At 36.6% G+C, this 19857-nt stretch overlaps 1 protein-coding gene across 1 annotated transcript; it reads right to left on the bottom strand.

The window, feature by feature from the left end:
• Positions 1 to 6031: 6031 nt before the first annotated feature.
• On the bottom strand, positions 6032 to 18997 carry LOC103707688 (pyruvate dehydrogenase (acetyl-transferring) kinase, mitochondrial-like). The gene is made up of 6 exons (XM_008792277.4): positions 18566 to 18997; positions 17057 to 17315; positions 16688 to 16868; positions 16014 to 16161; positions 14831 to 15041; positions 6032 to 6380 (listed from the first exon to the last, which is right to left on the bottom strand). Exons 1-6 carry the CDS (start codon positions 18812 to 18814, stop codon positions 6322 to 6324), a joined length of 1107 nt encoding a protein of 368 aa, XP_008790499.1. The 5' UTR covers positions 18815 to 18997; the 3' UTR covers positions 6032 to 6321.
• Positions 18998 to 19857: the final 860 nt, after the last annotated feature.

The following is a 19857-nucleotide window of genomic DNA, read 5'->3' on the forward strand; positions in this document are numbered from 1 at the left end:
GAAACAGAAAGAACTTGATCAAAAAAGAAATAGAAACATGCTTGTGTTTGAATGAAAAGGGAAGTTAATATTTATAGGGTCCTTTATGGCTCGTCTAGTCAACCAGTCAAAGGTTGCAACCATTCAGTCCAACACTAGTACCCGTTGCAATATCCAACGGTACAAAGTCTAATGGACAAAGGCAAGTTTTAAATGGATAAAAATAAGAAAGTTGGGATGTTTTGAAGCACCCAAAATGATAATATCCAACAATCTCCCATATGTTTCAAAACACTTTCCTAATTTGGAAAGGGACACGAGCAAGTTATACATAGCAATGGTACCTCGTAAGTTTGAACCATACCTTAGATGAACAAGCTTAGGATCACATAGACATGGTGCAGCTATGCTCATTTAACCAAATTTCTTTAGTGTGATGAGGCCAAACTTGTTATCCACATAACTTTCCCTAACTAGAGCAACTTCCAATGGGTTGGCGTTGTTATGGTGATGCACCTACCTGGATACTCGTGAGTGCTCTAGAGACCTGTCTCTGCCTCATATGGAGAGGCCTTACTCCTACACTCATATAGATGGCATTCATCAAGAGTGTACTGCAATAAACACCCTTCCCAAATTAAGGTCTATGGACCCACTAAGAGTACCATGCTCAACCTTATACTCACTATATTAGCACTATTGTGCACCACAGAGAGAGACTATTTACTAGTCATCTTATATGACGATAGATAGGAAATAAGCTATAGTGCTCCATAAGATGTGGTATGATTTCATTCATCCTATTAAACATTCTTCATGGGATCTCCAATCACAGAGGTGAGAGGACTGGGCATCCAATACATCATTTTTGTAATAGGCATTAGTCCCACCCTCCTGGATGTCTTGCTCAGCAGCTCTTTAACAAGTGTCTTGGTTAGGGGATTGGCTAGGTTTTTTTTTGACCTCACAAAGTCCATGGACACGACACTATTCTCTAATTAACTACCTCACAATATTATGTCTCAATCTAATGCCTATTTTTTCCATTATAAATTTTGATTTTAGCTCAAGCTATGGCAGCTGGACAATCATAATGTAAACACACAGATGTCACTGGTCCTTTCCATAGAAGAATGTTCACCAACAAGTGTCTAAGCCATTCCGCTTCAAACCTTGCCTTCTCTAAGGCAATGAATTCATATTCCGTGGTAGACCTCGTAATAATAGTCTACTTGAATAATTTTTAGGAGACTACATCACCTCTTAAAGTAAACACATAGCCACTTGTTGGCTTTAGTTTATTAGAATCTGAAACCCAGTTGGCATCGATACAACCTTCTTATACAGCTAGAAATCCTCAATATGTCAATCTATAATGCATATTTCCTCTAAGATATTTTAGTACTCTAGATAATGAAATCCAATGATCACTACTGTGTTATCTATTGAGCCTACCTACAAATATATGCAATATTAGAATGAGTAGAGTTCATTAAAAATATCAAACTACTAATGATCTGTGCATATTCAATTGGTGATATACTATCATCAAGATTTTTTATCAAATTGACCTTAACATCATGAGGAGAAGATATACATTTACAATCAAAGTAATCAAATTTTCTAAGTATTTTCTCAACATAATGTGATTGTGACAAAATAATACAATCATTTTTCCTCTGAATCCTTATGGCAAGAATTATGTTAGCTTCATCTATATCTTTCATATCAAAGTTTGATGCAATACATTTCTTTGTATTAATTACAATACCAGTGTTGGTATGAAAGATCAGTATTCAACAAGTCATCAACATTCAAGCAGATAATAACACTAATATTATCAATAGATTCATTATATATGCATTTATTAGCAATATTCATCACGTATCCATTAGAGAGCATAATATTATTAAATTTTTCATGCCATTATTTAAGAGCTTATTTTAAACTATATAATGATTTCACTAATTACATACTTTATGCTTGTGTTCAGAGACTACACATCTCCCAGGTTGCTTTATATAAATTTTTTCTTCAATTTGATCTTTAAGAAATATAATTTTAACACCCATTTGATACACTGTAAGTTTGTAAATAGATACAATGCTAAACAAAATACTAATAGATGTAATTCTATAAATTGGTGAGTAAGTATCAAAATAATCAATATTTTCCTTTTGTTTATAACCTTTAGCAACCAAGCGTGTCTTGTATTTATCAATAGAGCCATCTAATTTTAATGTCTTTTTAAAGATCCATTTACACCCAATTAGCTTTGTTTTAGGAGGCAAATCAACTAGTTCCCAAATATGGTTAGATATAATTGATTCAATTTCATTATTAATACCCTCTTTCCAAAATGGTATATCAATAGAAGTTATAGCTTCTTGAAAAATTAAAGATCCATCATTTAAATTCTTAAGAATGTAAATTAGATCTAGCTTTAAGAATGTTGGAAATTTAAGATATGAATATACATTCTTATAACAAACACAAATAATAAAAAATAAATAAATACAAAAGAATAAATTCAGTAAGAAAAACTTAGCTCTAAAGGCATGTGTATGGCATTGTCCTTAATGGTAGATTTCATGTTCTACAGAATCAATGACGGCGTGAAGGGTCCCAATACGTCTACCCTCCAAGATTCAACTATAGAAGCACCTTTGCAAGAACACGATCTCATCTACAAAGACTTGAATGAATTGCTTCTAGTTGTCCCTTACCTCACGCAAGAAGATGTGGTGATATTTTTCAGAAAAAAGGAAGAGAAAAATAGATGGCCCTCTTGTAAAGAAGTGAAGAGGAAACAGAAAGAACTTTTTCAAAAATGAAACATATATGTGAATGAGAAGAAAAGTCACATATTTATAAACAATCTTTTATGGCTAGTTTGGTTTTTTTTTTTTTCTCACCAACCATACGTCACGGTGGCTAGTTTGGTCAACCGGTCAAAAATAGCGACTATTTAGCCCAACGATAATAGCCATTCAGATATCCATCGATAAAAATTCCAACGGACAAAAGCATAAAATGGCTAGTTTCAAATAGATAAAAATAACAAAATTAGGGTGTTGTGAAACACCCAAAATGATAATATCCAACATCGCATCGCCAGCACCCTTGCCGTCGCTGCATCCATTATCACGACCTCCACCATATCCCTGATGCCCCCGCTATTAAAACTAGTATTGCCTCCATGGTCTTCACTTCATTGCCTCTGCCACCATCATCATATTTATTTTTAAGAATATTGATTATATCATGCATACTTATATTTTTTAAAAATTTGAGAAAAGGAAACAAAATTTTTGTTTTTTATTCTAAAATCTAAATATTAAAAGTGATACCAAATAACATCTTTGTTTTTTTTCCCTTTATTTCTCGAACCCTTCATGAGTATATTGTTGACCTCTCTAGATGCATCTGTAGTCTTATACCCAAAAGAATTCTTTTCTTTCCATAATCATCTTCTATTTTACAAAAATGCAAAAATGTTTTGAAGCATATGTTATACTCATAAGAATTTTTCTTGGATCTATTAGTAATGGTTTGACAGCTTCATAATCAAACACGCACCTTGAATTGCATTAATCCCACATGTTACACCAATTCTCTTGCAACTGAGACACGAGAACTCTTCTTGTGCATGAAACGGGCCCCTAGAATTACTCTTTTATATTTACTCTTCCCTGTCTTTTTCTTCAATCCTTGCCAAAACAAAAACAAATATAAAAGAGAAGGTAATTAATTATCTTCTTAAAAAAGAAGAAAATTATGGAAGGAGGACATTCACAGAAATCAAATGGGCTGTGTTTTGCATCACTTCTATTTTTCACTTTTCATAAAAAAAAAAAAAACTTAAAATCTTTTTCTTGTGAAAACTGAATCCACAATTTGCTTGGTAATCACTTAGGTTGTGTTAAAGATGATGGTGGTGGAGACAGTGATGACGGTAGTTAACAATTAACGACAATGACGATTTTGGTAGTGTTCTAGTAGGGGCGATCTTCACCATTGCATTTAAGCTTCACTAGGTTGCATGGGATTGGCTCAACTTATAATCAACCTGCTCTAGCTCAGCTCTGGTAAACTGAGTCAACCTAAGCTTCAACGAGCCAAGCTATGAAATTTGTTTGAGCTCAACTTGTTTTCTACTTCAGCCGAGCTCAAACACCCCGATAGCGAGCGGAGCCCGAGCTGCTTGTGAGCACCTCATAGTTTGTGGTCATAAATAATTTTGGTTCTTAAAATTTGAAAGTCAAAATTTAAATTCCATAATTCCTAGCAACTGAAAATTTTTCAAAAAAACTGAAATAAAAATGGGATTAACAGGTACTGTTTCTATCCAGCTTCATATGTTTCCAGAAACAAATACTGAAAATTGGAAATGGGTAGTGAAGTGAAACAGTGTGGTCATCGGATAAGTGGAGGTATTTTAACTTTGGGTATTAAAAGGGTGGAAATATTTTCGAGTAGATTGGATTGAGAGTCAGAGTCATGGGGCCTAGCCTCACATGAGAAGATTTCAAGTCTTTTACATTACTTGTTAGTAAAGTAATACTACTTAGCACATAAAAGGCATGTGATTGTTTAGAGAACTCAAACAATATTATCCGGATGTTATCTTCTTAATCTTGAGATGATGCATGTTACTTCTTGATGGAAAGGGGAGGAGGAGAATTCAAGCCAGAATGGTTCAGAGAGAGAGAGAGAGAGAGAGAGAGAGAGAGAGAGAGAGAGAGAGAGAGGCTCTGTTTTGAATAAAAGCATGACCACACTTTTTTAATTATAAAAAAATTCAATCACAAAAAAGAGATCTGCCCCAGAATATTTCCTATTTAAACACTATATATATATATATACACACACACACACACGGTTCTTGATAGATATATTGGCCATAATGCAAAAGATGTGCATTAAGAAGAAAAAGATATTTATACCAGAAAAAAGAAGATAAAAAAGAAAAAGATGCTAAAAAGTCCATGGAAAAGTCGATTCATGTTCATCCACCAGCTTTCCGACCAAGCACAACAACTCCAAAGTAATTAAATAACTTATTGCCACCCCCAGGGTCAACATCCTCTAATGGCAGCTTCTTGGGAGCCAGCCAATCAACCTGGTCCTGCCCCTTACTTTTCTATGCCCTTCGGTGCATAAATCTAGTGTCGTGGGATTAGGCCATAGGTAGGGAAGTCATGGTTCGTATCTTCTAAGAACAATTATTGGATCAAAACTGTCAAAAACTGAGCTATCAAATGCCAACCACCCATTTGAATATTTTGTTTGGATCACATATGAATAGATGCCCACACCTGTCCACTCATACCTCCGACTATATCCTCTTTTTTTGCAATTGCACCACCTAGTTTTCATATGAACAGGGTTTTAACATTTAAGAAAACTATTAGTTTCAATTTTTTTATATAAATATCCTCTTAAATATCAAATTTTATATAAATATCTTTTTAAAATTAATATTTACATCTAAGCCCTCTTAAAACACTTATTGTACTGTTCCACTTTTTTTTTATCTTTATTTTGGTATTTATATACTCACGCCATCTAAAATATTTATAGACGATCGTGATGGAAAACTAAAAAATATTTTCAAAATTTTATTTTATTTTTAATTAAAATAAATATGAGTTTTATTAATGATATTAGAAAAATTGTATCTATGCAAAAATAGTATTTTATGAAAATACAAAAATAAATATAAATTTTAAAACGATACTTATACAAGAGCACCCATATGAAAAAACCAATCATGATATTCTTTGACAGGTGGCCTAGGACTCACAAAGCTCCAATAACTGGAAATAAGACTAGCGTTCCTTCGTATTCAATTAATGTTTCTTTTTTTTTTTTTTTTGAGAACTAGTACTAGGTTAATGCTGTGGTAGATGCCATATATCTTCCCCATTAGCTTTGCAGAATTCCAACCATCAAATGAGCTCCCATGAACTCATCCACAATTCTAGCATACTAATGAATTAATCACGGCAATACACTTCCAACTTCCAAGGAGGCATCATTATGGATGGACTTTCATGGGCAATGCCAGCAACTGAAACTTCCAGCATGAATTGAAAATATATTTACAGCAGTTCTTTCTTTTTCTCTGGTCCTTTTGCTCTACTCGAAAGAAAATCAATGTCGTGAAATTCAGTAGATGAGAAAGGGTGAACAAGTATTCAAATTGGATGCTGCTGATTTTCGAAACATATGTGAATCAGCTGCAAGGCCTTTTTAGTAACAAAGCAAATTACCAACTTCCCACCCACCCAATGTAAGAATGAAGCTTTCTCATGGGCATGATTAGAATCAGGTATAGCGTTATGGAAGGGGCTCCTGTGAATCTCCTAGTCGGGACAAGTGAAGGTAAGCATCAGTTCCTGCAAAAGTAACAAATAAGGAATCAGAATCTCAGCACAAACAACCGGAAGCAATTGGAACTCAGCAAAACAAAGGTTCGTATATCAAAGGAAAAATCATGCAAAAAATCCTGAACTAATTAAAGGTTTTCAATTTCCTCCTAAACTTTAATTTAGTGCAATTAGATCATCGATTCGTTCAATTTGGACCATGGCTATAAATTCTGTCTGGCTGTCGTGTATAAGCAGGTCTCCTCTTCTACCATACAAGCAGGTCTTATGACATCACGTGACAATTCCGTTGCTGCAGCCAGACAGAATTCTTAGCAGTCCGGATTGAAAGAATTTAGACATTTGATGACCTGATTGCACTAAATTAAAGTTCAGAAGAAAATTGAAAACCTTCAAATAGTTTAGGATTTTTTGTGTGATTATTCCTATATCAAATGGTAAGCAGTTAACATATAGATGCGTATATAAAATTAGATGAACTACATGTGTCAAATGGATCGAGAAAAAAATGAAAAAAAATGTAGAGGTATTTTATGCACATCTGTTATAGGCCTATATCCAAAGGAAAAGAACAAAGAGAAGACCACTATGTTCCCACATTGGGGAGAGAGAGAGAGAGAGAGAGAGTATATCAGCCTTCTTCCAATTTCGAATAAATATTGAAGTTGCATTTTGATTCCTAAAGATCCTAGAATCCAATGCCAAACACCATAAAATTTCCAAAAGGAAATAGAGCACATAAGAAACAAGGGAAAGAAACCTTGCTGCACAAAAGAAAAAGTTATGCCTGCATTAATTTACTGTTCATTAGCCTAATAAATCAACTATAATATCCATTAAGCATGCTTAGTGTAAAACAAATTGGAGACTCCATTTAATTTTTGCCTTTAATAATGACATCTACAAACAAATGAAAAATAATAGTTGACCCAGCACAAATGAGCATTAAATAGAGGTATGACAAGACCATCCATGGTCTAGTTAATCTAAAACCTAGAATGATGTTTTAGATAACAAGACTGCATCATTTCAACACCATTGTCTGAGCATATGACAACCACCTTTACCTTGGCAAGGAACAGAAACAGGTGTAATGAACTAATGATGCAATTTGAGAAACACGATAAACTCAGCTACTACTTTTCGAGTTCCAGAAGAGACATGAATGCTCTCACTAAAACACTAAAGGAATAAATGAAAAATAATAGAAAGGAAGAAAATGCCAGTGATGCCATTGAACTCCTAAATGTCCACCACAATTGTGAACAACAAACAAGGAATGTATATTGGAGATTTTAAACATTTAAGAATATGACATTATGACCTGTGGTGGTGATTATAATAGAGGAGAAACCTTCAGTAAGTTAGAAACAATCGAAGTCATTACAAGATAACTAAAAGCTTTCCTCTTACTTTCTTTTTCTTTTTTCCATTTTTTGGTAATTATTCCTATTTTTCCATGAATGGGCAAGACAAGCTAAATTAAGTCAACACTAAAAGTGATCCAAAGCAACATTAAGTGAGAGCCCAAAAAGAGGCCACAAGGATTAGAGTATTTAACTCCAATAGGCAAAAAAGCTAGAACATTCATTGATGTATCAGATACTGGGTAGGAATGGACAATCCAATGAGTTGTATCTTGTCTAAACATCCTACTTCTCAAGTACAGGCATGTGAATTTCGGGAGTCTTGTACTGAAGCTTAAGGGTAAGGGATCTGCAGGAATCAAATGAGGTCAGTATAGATTCTGAAGCAAACACATAGGCCAATAAATGTGGGAATTGGAAAGAAATTGAAAAAAATTCAACATGCTCATCAAAGACCAGGATTGGTCAGGAGTGGATGTTGAAAAAGCGTAATTGGTCAAAGAAAGAGATGCTGTGTATGAATCACTCACATATTCTTCTGAATTATATGCACCCGCGGGACTCATTTTTAAAACCGGTAGAGATATGCAAGAACAAACCGAAAGGATTATAAGAAAGATTAGCATTTGTTCGCCAAGATGATCCATAAAGATTGGTTATGCGGTTTGATTGAAATGAGGTGAGAATTTACAAATGATAACTACCTGGGATTAAATAGGAAGGGTCTTCAATTGGATTACGAAAAGGATCTTTTTGCTAGAGAATTTCATACCATTCCGGGAATGGAGAGCACAGATGTTATAGGCTCAAGGGGTTTCTTTAGGAAAGGATATTTTGAGGCATTTCGCCATTCAGGCCATCCAAATGTCTTTTTTAATGTGGCATTTCTTTCTCACTAATTAGTGCACTTTAAAATTATAATAAATAACTCAGGTTTATAAAACCAAGATATAGATCAGTATTTTCACACACTAAAATATTATTGAAGATTGTGTTAATGCGATATCAAATTGTGTCTATATTATACATCCATGTGTATGTACTAGTGTATATGTCAAACTATGGCATAGCATGTGCTGACAACTGACTTGTTTGGTTTGACTATAAACAACAAAGCCAACATTTATTTTTTAGTTCACGGCACAAGACAAATCCAGATATTGAGAGAGTAGTTATGATGATAAGTGTCCTTTTTATATCACAACATTCTAGCTAGGGTAGCATGGAATACAGAAAACATAGACTTATAGTAACACTTAGTTCAGTCTGCAAAAATCATGAGTTCTATGGAAGGCTGTATCACTCCAAACCACCAGATTCGGGGCGTACCGAGCCATGCCGAAGGCAGACCAGTACGATTCCGCCCCTTAGTTTGAGAAACCGGTGAGAGAGGAGAGAGAGGAAAGGAGGGAGGGAGAGGGGGCAACGGAGGGAGAGGGAGAGAGTAAGAGAGACAGAGATAGCTTTCGAAGAAAAAAAAAAACAAAAGCAGCCGAAGCACTTGTTTCATTTCAAAAGAGGGGCACTGCCCCTGTTACAGTGCTTCAGAGGAGAGGGGGCCTCGAAAGCCCTCTCTCTCTCTCTCTCCGCCCCTCCATCCGCCGCCCTCTCCTCTCTCTCCCCCTCCCTTCCTCCCGCTCCCTGTCCTCTCTCCCCCTCCCTCCCCCTCCCTCTCCTTCTCCCTCCATCTTTTCCTATCTCTCCTTCTCCTTCTTCTCCTCTCTCACTGGTTTTGTTTTGTCAATATGCAGTGGAATGGCATGGCACGATATCGTACCATACCGTATCGTACCGCCAGCCTACAGGCATAATTGCCAATACTGGTACTTTTACCTATATAAAAGAATTATTATTTGGTTCTAAGAAGGAAAACAGAAGATTCAAAGTGCTCCAACAACCAAATAGCTGAGCCAAGTAAAGTGAACAAGGAGCAAGTGCATGTGCATGGAACTAAGGCTATTCATGGTTGAAGCAAGGGTACCCCAAAACTCAGTTTAATTGTTGGCCCCCTTGGCTATACAATATATAGAGCCATAAATCCCAAGATATTGGCTGACTGGCTATCGACACACTGGCCAATGTTTTCCAATCACTTTTTCTATTTCCTTCATTGGATTTTCTTTATATCCTTCATTTTCTAAAAATAGTTATTTATTTTGGATTTACATATTGGCCGAAATTTTGATATCTTGATTTTAATATATTTTCTAAAATCCCAAAAAATCTCAGACCTTTCCAAATTTTCCAACCACCTGATCTCAGATGAGATAATTTGACTCTTCATTACCCAACGAGATGACCGAGATCTCAGCTTTTAAAAAACTTGGGTTAAAAATGTAGGAGGCCTCGCAAAAGTATGGGTATAGTATGTTAAAGAACTACTAACAGTATGAAACAATAGAAATACTTATTTATCAGTGGTCATTCTTTTTATAAGCAAAAACTGTTATTCTGCTTTAGGATGAGAAGGACTAATTAGCATGATTGTGTATTTAGTGTCATTTGGTGTGCCAGAACAAGACATGTCATACAGTACAAAAGAAGTTGAGGTTTACTGACCATTCAAGTTAGTTCAAACTACTAAACAGCATATCAGTTGATGCACGAAAATGCAGGTATTCGAATATTGATGCTGGTAAATCAAACAACAACTGGAAAAGCATAATTGAAGTGCAATGACTTCAGATAGATGGATTAGACAAGACAGGAGACTACAACCAGATATTGTCACTTATCCTTCAAAGTCTAGAAATCCTAATAAAACCAGGCTTTAGCACATATGCAAAGCAAAAGGAGCACAAGGTCGTTTAACATTATTGGGATAACCATAAATGTTTCTACATATAGTTAAGAACATATAAATAATCTAATAGAAAGTTCCAAAGTCCAAAACAAAGTGATCTTCTGTGTTTTCTAACTTTATTAATCTCTAGCCTGCTTGGCACTTAATAATAAAAAAAGGCTTGATTTGGAAATCCTTGAAAAACCTCATCTTGAGGGCCTTAGTCAAACAAATGGAACCGAAAGTCCATCTTCACAATAAGAAAAATTATGATTGTATTCACCTAGAAAAAAACCAGAACCATCACAGTCCACTCGATACTTTCTCATTCAACTTCACTCCATCACTCCAATTTTAGCTTTCAGTCTCTTTCTCACCTCATCGACTAACAGCATATCCAAAACATATCCTCACCTCGAATACCATCATTTAGATCATCTAACTCAAGTATAAAAATAAAATAGCTAAGGCAAAACTTAGTACTTATCTAAGATAACTAGAAATTCATAAATGCCACCCCAACAATCGCAATTACGTTAAACAAATAATAGCAGATATTAGCATTATACGAGATTGCAAAGTACATGGCAAATTTGCACTTATTGTCAAAGCTCATTGTTGCAAAGTAGATAAATTTTCATAATTAAATATGGATGTGCAATTAAACTGCAAGGATTGAAGAGAGGAATAAATATATTACGATGACATAGGCATGTCCTTAAAAAAAATTCTAATAGGACATTCTAGAGAGGTGCTTAAACATGTCTTATGGGTGTATAAAAAGAGTGGATGATCTATACTAGAATTGATGAAATTTGTGCAAACCAACGTTGGCGGAACCAACCCGAACCGGCCAGTTTCGCCCGTTTTGAACCGTACCGGTGGACTGGTACGGTTCCGGCTTCGAGAATGGGCCGCGTTCTCAAAGCCAAAGAAGAAGGAAAGAGAGAGCAAGCGGGGGAGGAAGGGAGAGGGAGAGAGAGAGAGGATGCCGGCTAAGGGCCAACGGAGCCTACGAGGGGGCCGACGCCGGAAAAGAAGGGCCGCTTAAAAAATTTCGCGATTCGTAAATGAAGTCGGCAAACGATTTCTGAGAAGGGTTGAAACAGGAGTCGACCGCTTAAGCGGCCCTTCTTCCCCGGCGCCGGCCCCCTCGAGGCCTCCGTCGGGCTTTGCTGGGCTCCGCCAGCCCTCAGCCAACATCCCTCCCTTCCCCACTCTCTCTCTTTTCCTCTCTCGTTCTCCCTCTTTCCCGTCTGTTCCTCTGTGTCGGTACGGGCCCAGCACAGCACGGCGAGGGCCCGTACCAAGCCGTTCTGCCGAAAAATTGGTACGAGGTCCGGTACTGGTTCCTCCGACCTTGGTGCAAACAAATTTGAAAAATTTTGAAGTAACTTGTTATGTGAATAACCGGTGGATAAGGAATATATAGCTGACTCTGAGTCCTATGGAAAATAGTTAATGGCTAGGACTATGATTATGTTAACTATAACCTATACTACCATATAATTGAAATAAGTGGTTTATCTCCACCCCAAATTCCCTCAACTATGGGTGCACCATGCTTCGACTCCACTAGTAAAAAAAAATAAAAAAAAAACTTAAGCAATAAGGCATAGACACCTCTTTTTGAGAACCATCCATACCATGCCCCACCTGAGAGAGTATACTTTCAATCCAGTGTGGCAGAAAGTCGACTCGCCCATAGTTTTCCTTCTGCCATTTTTTTCTTCTTTTCCAGAAGGGCAAATGGATGGCACACTCTGAATACTAGTTATATATAATGGGAAAGCCCCAAAGTCCAGCGTGTGCATTTTCGGACTCTGAGGCTTTGTATGCTTTGCCTAGGATAAGCCAAGCCTAACAATTCACAAAAAAAACACTAAGGCTTTCTGAGTTAAATGTAGGGTCCATGCTGGAAATTGAAACTAAATCCATATATTATCTCAAACCGGTGGACACAAAGTATCTAAATGTTTGTTCTCTTTGGTTATAAAACTACCCTGTCCTCGTATAAAACAGAACTCTTCCTTTAACAAATTACCCTGAATGTTTGCTCTCTAATAAATGGCCAAAATAGAATGAAAAAATATAAGCTAAAATATAAAACTTACTTATGAAACTTGTTATAAATAATTATGAATAAAGGGCACAAAAACATCCATCAGGTGCTCTTTCATTTTAACCAATCACATACATCGTATGTGTTGAGTTCTAGTTGAATCAAGGTTTTAATTTTTAAATATTTGTGGAACGGTGGGGCATGCCACCATCCCAAGTGTCAAGATGGGACAAGTTGGGAGATGGACTTGGATGGGACATCCGCTATCACGATTGTCAGCACACAAGATAACATGTTCCACGAAAGATGCAGGATAGCCCCATCCCCTGGTATTAAAAACCTTGAGTTGAATTATATTAAAAAAACTAGATCAAAATATTCTAGTTATCTATACAATAGGAGCAGGAAATGGACTGCAATGGTGCAAGATATCCACCATCCATAGTGTCAGTATACAGGGCATCCCGGTCCATGGAAAATCAAGACAGGCCCATTCCTTGGCATTCAAAACCTCAAGTTGAATTATATTAGACACTACAAGATCAAATTACTCTAATTATCTCTACCATTATTAGAAGCCACTTAATTTTCACTCACTAAACCATATTTTTCCTGCCTTCTATATTTTCTGAATTATCAAATTTGCCCTATGTTCTTGTGTGATCTATTAACCAATCCTTCAGAATAAATTGACAATATAAAATAATAAAGGCTTAAGATATGTTCACATGAAAGCATATATAAGTTTTCCTAAAAGGCACTAGCTTAGCGTCAGAACAAACTGGTTCAATTATGTGCCATCTCTGATCTGATTTCCAGCAGTTCATACATGGTTCTTTTTCTCAGCCCTATTCACCCTAACTAAATGCCTCACCTGACCCTAAATCCCCTGCAGAAGAATTTTAAAACTCATCTATTAGTAAACCAACCCTTATGGCCCCGACTAGTAAACTGGGTCGTATCACTAGCCTAGAGATCACTGAGGATATCCACATTTTTCTGACTAAGCAATGAGGAGTGGTGGCTGCTTTTGCAAGCTTCTCATGGAAAGATCTGATGGTTCAAATTTTTCATAGAGTGGGAACGGAATACAAGTTTCTAGAGGAAACATCTGATATTGTCCTGAAGATGATCATGATGCATTACAAGAAATTGAGACAACTGGTTGAAAGAAAGAAGGTATTCTGCTTTGAAGCATGGATGTGGATACTGACACAAAACAATTAGAACATGCCAAAACAACAAATTTTGAATAAATGATATACAAATATGACAGGGATATGACGATAAATGGATTAGATATCTTTTTGCACATATAACTATCTTACATATAATAAGAATTAATTCTCATCTGGTCTATTAAAAATTGTATAGTTCTAGACATTCCTAATCTTTTTTTTTTGCTAGGGTTGTTTTCTCTCTCTCGTTTAGGCACAATGATGACAAAGGTCAAATTTGGTTTAGACAACTGTGAACTTGGATACCCCACCGGGCTCAGCCCATGACTTGATAGACCCAAAATATTCGACACATGTTCAGGATATATCCAGAATGTATAATTGTTGTATCAGATACCAATTTCTATAAAAAACACTATAGACAAATAGACGCTCACAAGAAATATTCAACATTAACCAGGCTGCAGGGGTACTGATTACTGTATGTGTCAGACATAGAGCACCAGACCAAAAGTATTTTGAGATATATTCAGGATGTGTCCTTATCACCATCTTTGTAGCAGATACCAATTTTAGAGAAACATATGGAAAAATTATGATATGATAACTATGCAACACATATTCCTCAATATTTTACCATATCATGAAGAAGGCCTTCCCCCCATGCAAGGATAACTAATTACAAGAGGAAAACTAGTCAGAGTATGCAATTGCATCTAAGGTTTCTTTGCATCTGTGCATGTGCTGATCAGCTCCAAGTCTTGTCTTTACCATGCTATGCCAATGTTTAAGGATCTCTCCAGCTCAGTGGATTAGTAAATTCAAGCAAAATGTCTTAGTCATGACTCATGACGTATTAATAGCTTTGCGTGTTTTGACACTAAATGCATAATGTTTTATGCATGCTTCCCATGCGACATCTTAATTACCAAAGGTAGATTTATGCTGAATCACAAATGACAAAAAGAAATTGAGAGAACCATAGGAACTGAAGACAACAGAAAGAAAGTTCTGAACAAGCATTTAATATGGAAAGGCAAACATTCAATTTAACAAGATAATCGACGCACCATATCCTTCCATGGAAATAATTTGGAGATCGCCTCCAAAATATCGAGCATAAAGACGACTGATTGGAAGTCCATAACCATATCCAGCCATAGTAACCCCTTCATCTACTCCACCATAATTTTCATCCAGTGGGTTTTTAGCAGTACTATAAAGATAAGTAAAAATCTTTGGAAGGCCACTTCTTGGAATGCCACCCCCTTCATCTGATATCTGTGAAGAGAATTAATCTATAAGAATCCAAGACTTATAAGCATGACTGCATAATGCTCAGATAATCAATTGCTCTAAGCTGCACAAAGCTGATAACCACGTTTTATATAAAGAAGACATGAAGCTGGTCTTGAGTAGCACACAGATATTCCATGTGGCAAGACTTAGCTGCAAGAGTGGACATGTTTTATGTGAAGTATGGAGATTGATTGAAAAGTAGTAGTATTAAAATAAAGGTTGTTGATTCAAGCACAGGTCAGCAATCACAAAAAAAAAAGAGTAGAATTTAAACCCAACATCGATTGTGCAAGCACTTGAAAATATCTATCATTACTTGGAAAAAGAAAAGGGCTGAAAAGGGGTTAAGTACTTGTTTTTGGGAATCAACAACATGGTGAACAAGAATTTTAGTAGATCTTTGCATGTTCAATGAACAATATCCATTTTTACATGCTTTCCAATGCACTAAGTAGTAAAAAGAGAACATCACAGATCAATTATCAAGAAATTAAATAAAAATTCTTTCTGATTAAACATGAACTTGACGACAAAATATTAGTGAAGACTGCTTTAGTCATGAAATCAGTCAACAAGAAAAAGTAGGTGAAGGCACAGTATTGCCTTCTATGCGTACAATTCATTATGAGAAAAGGACAATAAAGTATAGGTAAACTATGATAGGAACTAAAAAAAGAGACTAATTAAATTTTGTTTGTATTTCAGCTTTTTTCATGCATTAGATCTGCAAAGTTATAGAGCTCTAACCAAAAAAATAACATGAAAAGAAATGCTACAAATACTAGCATATTTAAAGGTACAGGTAGGAAGGTATGTTACTTAAAACAGGGCAAAATACCTCAAAATTCGAATAAAACTTGAGCATCTAAAGCTGTGCCACCAATCTTGTGATTATCAGGCTTGATTACGTAGAGAGCCAAGAACTACAGGTACAAGCAATTATTAGATGCATACCTTTATCGTGACATCTTCTATTCCATCAGCAACTATAATTCTGATAGGAGGAGCAACTTTGTCAGAATCCATAAATCGTTCTTGAACTGCACGTAACGAGTTTTTGACCAACTCAAACACCATGAGATGCAAATGTGGTGGAACATATCTGCATTTTTAAGTGGAAAAAAAATTAGAAATCCAAATTAGTTAATGCATTTCATGCCTGCCACATGCCCACATAATGCAGAAAATTCATTAGCAAAAATCAATTTGTACATTTTACAACGGCGGAAAATCAATTGTGTTCTTTTGCACAGATATGGATTTGATTCAGAAATTATTCGTTGACATAATCAAACATCTGTTTCCCACTTTAAACAGAAAATAGAAATTGATGCATGACAAAAGACATACATTTTCCACATTCATCCCCGTCTTGAAAGATATGCATGGATGCTAAGGTAATGCCAAAAGGATCTCTTAGCCATTCCAAATCCACATATTCCGAATACTTGGCACACCAAATTCTTCAGCAAATTTATCAAAGGCGGAAAAGAATGGCACATAGTAAAACCTAAACGACTGGACTGGACTGTGACATTCTGAGTACACTAGCATAGCTCCCAAAGAGGTAACAATAGGTAAGAACACAAATCATTATGGTTATTTGATAAGAAACAAATAATACTTACGGAAAGGTGAAACTTGGATCTCCGTAAATGTTAACCTCAGGAGCACTCCCATATTCCCGTAAACACATACTGCGGGCATCCTCACTAGCTACTTGGGCCACCAGCATTGGAGACATTCTAGTGTTTATTAGACCAATACAGCCAGGTGCTGGGTCAGGATCATGCAAACCCACATGCTGCCCTGAATATTCACAAACATCAAGGTTTCCTTAGTAAATTATTGACATATGTTTCCCATTGATGTTTACAAAGCACGTCCTCAAACTTCTCCTAAGATTTCATCAGAGTGAGAACTAGTCAAATAAGAGTAAACAAAAGTACCAAACACCTACACATATAAAAGGGAAATGGAAGCAAAGTTATACTGACCTATAAGCATACGGATTCCGATTCTCGACATGTAAAAGCGATCAAGAAATTCATGGATTTCTTCCAGATCTGTAGGCACAGCCTTCAGATTCAAATCTTTCTTCAGCTGTTGTACACCTAGAGCCATTGCTGGTACCACGTTATTATGCCTTACTTTTATCATCTTGATCATTTCAGTGAAAGCCAACTCATCACTTGTGTCCTTGATTTCTGGAAAGGATCGAAGATCACGAAAAGAATCCACATACCAATCTCTCACCTTAAAAAAGTCAAGACCAATTAGTTTTCAAAAGACATGTTTCAAAGCAAAACACTTAAAATAAAGAACCATGTATTGTACTTTAAAAAATAAAAAATAGCAGTACCATATTCAACATATTTATCCAATAGCTGGAAGACTATAACGATATCTGAAATTAAGAAAATATAACTCATGCAGAAATTGATAGCAAGAATATCAAAATCTATGAGGATTCAGTGGACCAATGGAGAAAGTAACACGAGACAAGACCGTATGGGAAAAATACATTCATCTGCAAATTGAAAACTAGATATAGTAGCAATCAAAACATGTCTATAAAGTAGTGATATTTTAGGTTTCTCTCTGCACACTTTAACAATCAAAATACCATGTCACGAGTGAGGCTGAAGGATACAGCTCAGATACAAATCAGGGGAACTTAAGGCATTATTTTGATGCATCAACAACCAAAGCATAACTGCATAATTGATCCCAAAATCCTCCAGACACCAGATACTACTCAAGAAGTGCGCATTTTTTATCAAATCCAAATCAAACCACTGATACAAGCAGTAGCTGACAGCACCGATGAGATCCAAAGCACACCAAAGAAAGTGAAACTGAAAAGAGTTGAATGTAAACACCTCAACTGCCTAAACGCAGTCTATCAATGAGCACAGAATGTTCTAAAACATCAAATACTGATAGAGCAACAATATAATTTTGCAGAATCAACATAAATCAGGACAAAAGCCATGTGAACATAAATGCAAAGATTTCTTCCAGCAACAAAACAGAGCACAGAAGGAATACCCTATGAAATATTTTATTTTCAAACATCACGCTAGATTATCTAATCCATATAAGTTCGTATAGCTCTTCACCAACCATAGTTTATATTTCAGGTATCTATAGCCCCCCAACCCTCCCGCCCCCCAACCAAAAAACACCATAACTTAGAACAATCAAACAGAGAAAACTTTATGAATCAAAACATCTCCAAAACCAAAGGCGGATTTGGAAGTCACAAATCCAAAGGGAAAAAACATGCATGAAAAATCCACATAAAACTTCTGCAAAACAAGAGAACATTCTCAAATTCAAAAAACCTTCGCAGATTACTTAAAAAATGTAAGAAAAAAAACGAAATCCAGGCTTTCATCCGAAACCAAAGTCTTCAACTACTTTCAACACCAATATCTCCCAAAAAAAATCCACCCAAAGACAGCAAAAAATATCGATCCACCGAGATGAAACATATCATATACCTTTAAGACGGCGGGCTTCACGGACAACCCAAAAGGCAGGCTCTCCAGCTCAATGGCCCTCCTCGCGATCCTTATGGGGAGCTCCTTGTGGAGGAACTGGGCCGAGATGAGGAGATTCTTCTCGGTCGGCCGGGCCCCGAACTCCATCATATACCTCAAGCTCACTCCCGTCGGCTTCATCGCGCCCCACCGCTGCACCTCCTCCGCCAACGCCTTCGAGAACGACTCCGCTGCCTTCTTCACCGCCATGGCGATCTCCCCTACTACGCCAAAGAAGAATACGACGACGACGAAGACGATTCGAAGGACAGGATTCGCGACGGAGGAGACGACGAAGGCATCGACAGCCCTCTTGGAGGCGGGGTTGAGAAAGAAGCGTGGGGAGGGGAGGGGAGGGGGTGGGGGTGGGGAAGCGGGGTACGAGTTACGATTAGAACGAGAGAAATGGAAGGAAATGATTGAGATTGCGAGGGAGAGGTCCTTTATAATAATTTTGCACACGGTTACTTTAGGTTTTCTCCATCCTACTATTTTTAAATCCTTCATAAAATGAACTCTAACCATGGTTAGGTTCGATAGCCGAGGGGATTACAGTGAGATTGCAATGTGGATTACGAAACGGATTGGGTTGGAAATATTGGAGAGTGAGAGGTCCTATTGGATAATTACAATAACTTAATTTTATTATCTTTTTACTTCTTTTTTTATATCTCAGCTGTAAAGGGCGTTAACTGGAGTAGGGTTTGGTAACCGGCTGGTGAGGTTAAGAGGCATGTGGTGGAGCGTCCCGCCTGCAGTTATGGTGGGGCCCACCGCGATGACACGTCGGGAAGGACAGAACCCGTCTGTTTCCCGGGTAGTGAAAGAACGTGGGATTAGGCGTTGTGTAGGGAGGACAGGTTTCCTGTCCGACTGCACCGAAATTGTGAAAAATGTCTGAGTGTTAAGGAGCACATGAGATGCACGTGGGAAGCCATGGGATGGCTTGGATGATCCCCTTAACCTGGTTCATGAATTCTCTATAAAAAAAAATTACTGCTATAAAAAATTTTCGAAAATAAAAGTACCAAAAAATATTTCCAAAATATAACCAAAAAATACTACATGAATCTATAAATACTTATATAATATAAAAATAAATATATTTACCCCAAAAAAATTTGCTACTATAGAAATTTGATGATTTTGAAGTATTATATAAATCTTCTAGTTAGGGTTTACTTGTGATATTAGTCCTCAACTAAATTGCATGAGGATACAAGATATGTCCATTCAAGCATTTAATGGCATGC

The sequence above is a fragment of the Phoenix dactylifera genome, unplaced genomic scaffold (assembly GCF_009389715.1).
Source record: "Phoenix dactylifera cultivar Barhee BC4 unplaced genomic scaffold, palm_55x_up_171113_PBpolish2nd_filt_p 000502F, whole genome shotgun sequence".
Lineage (NCBI taxonomy): Eukaryota > Viridiplantae > Streptophyta > Magnoliopsida > Arecales > Arecaceae > Phoenix > Phoenix dactylifera.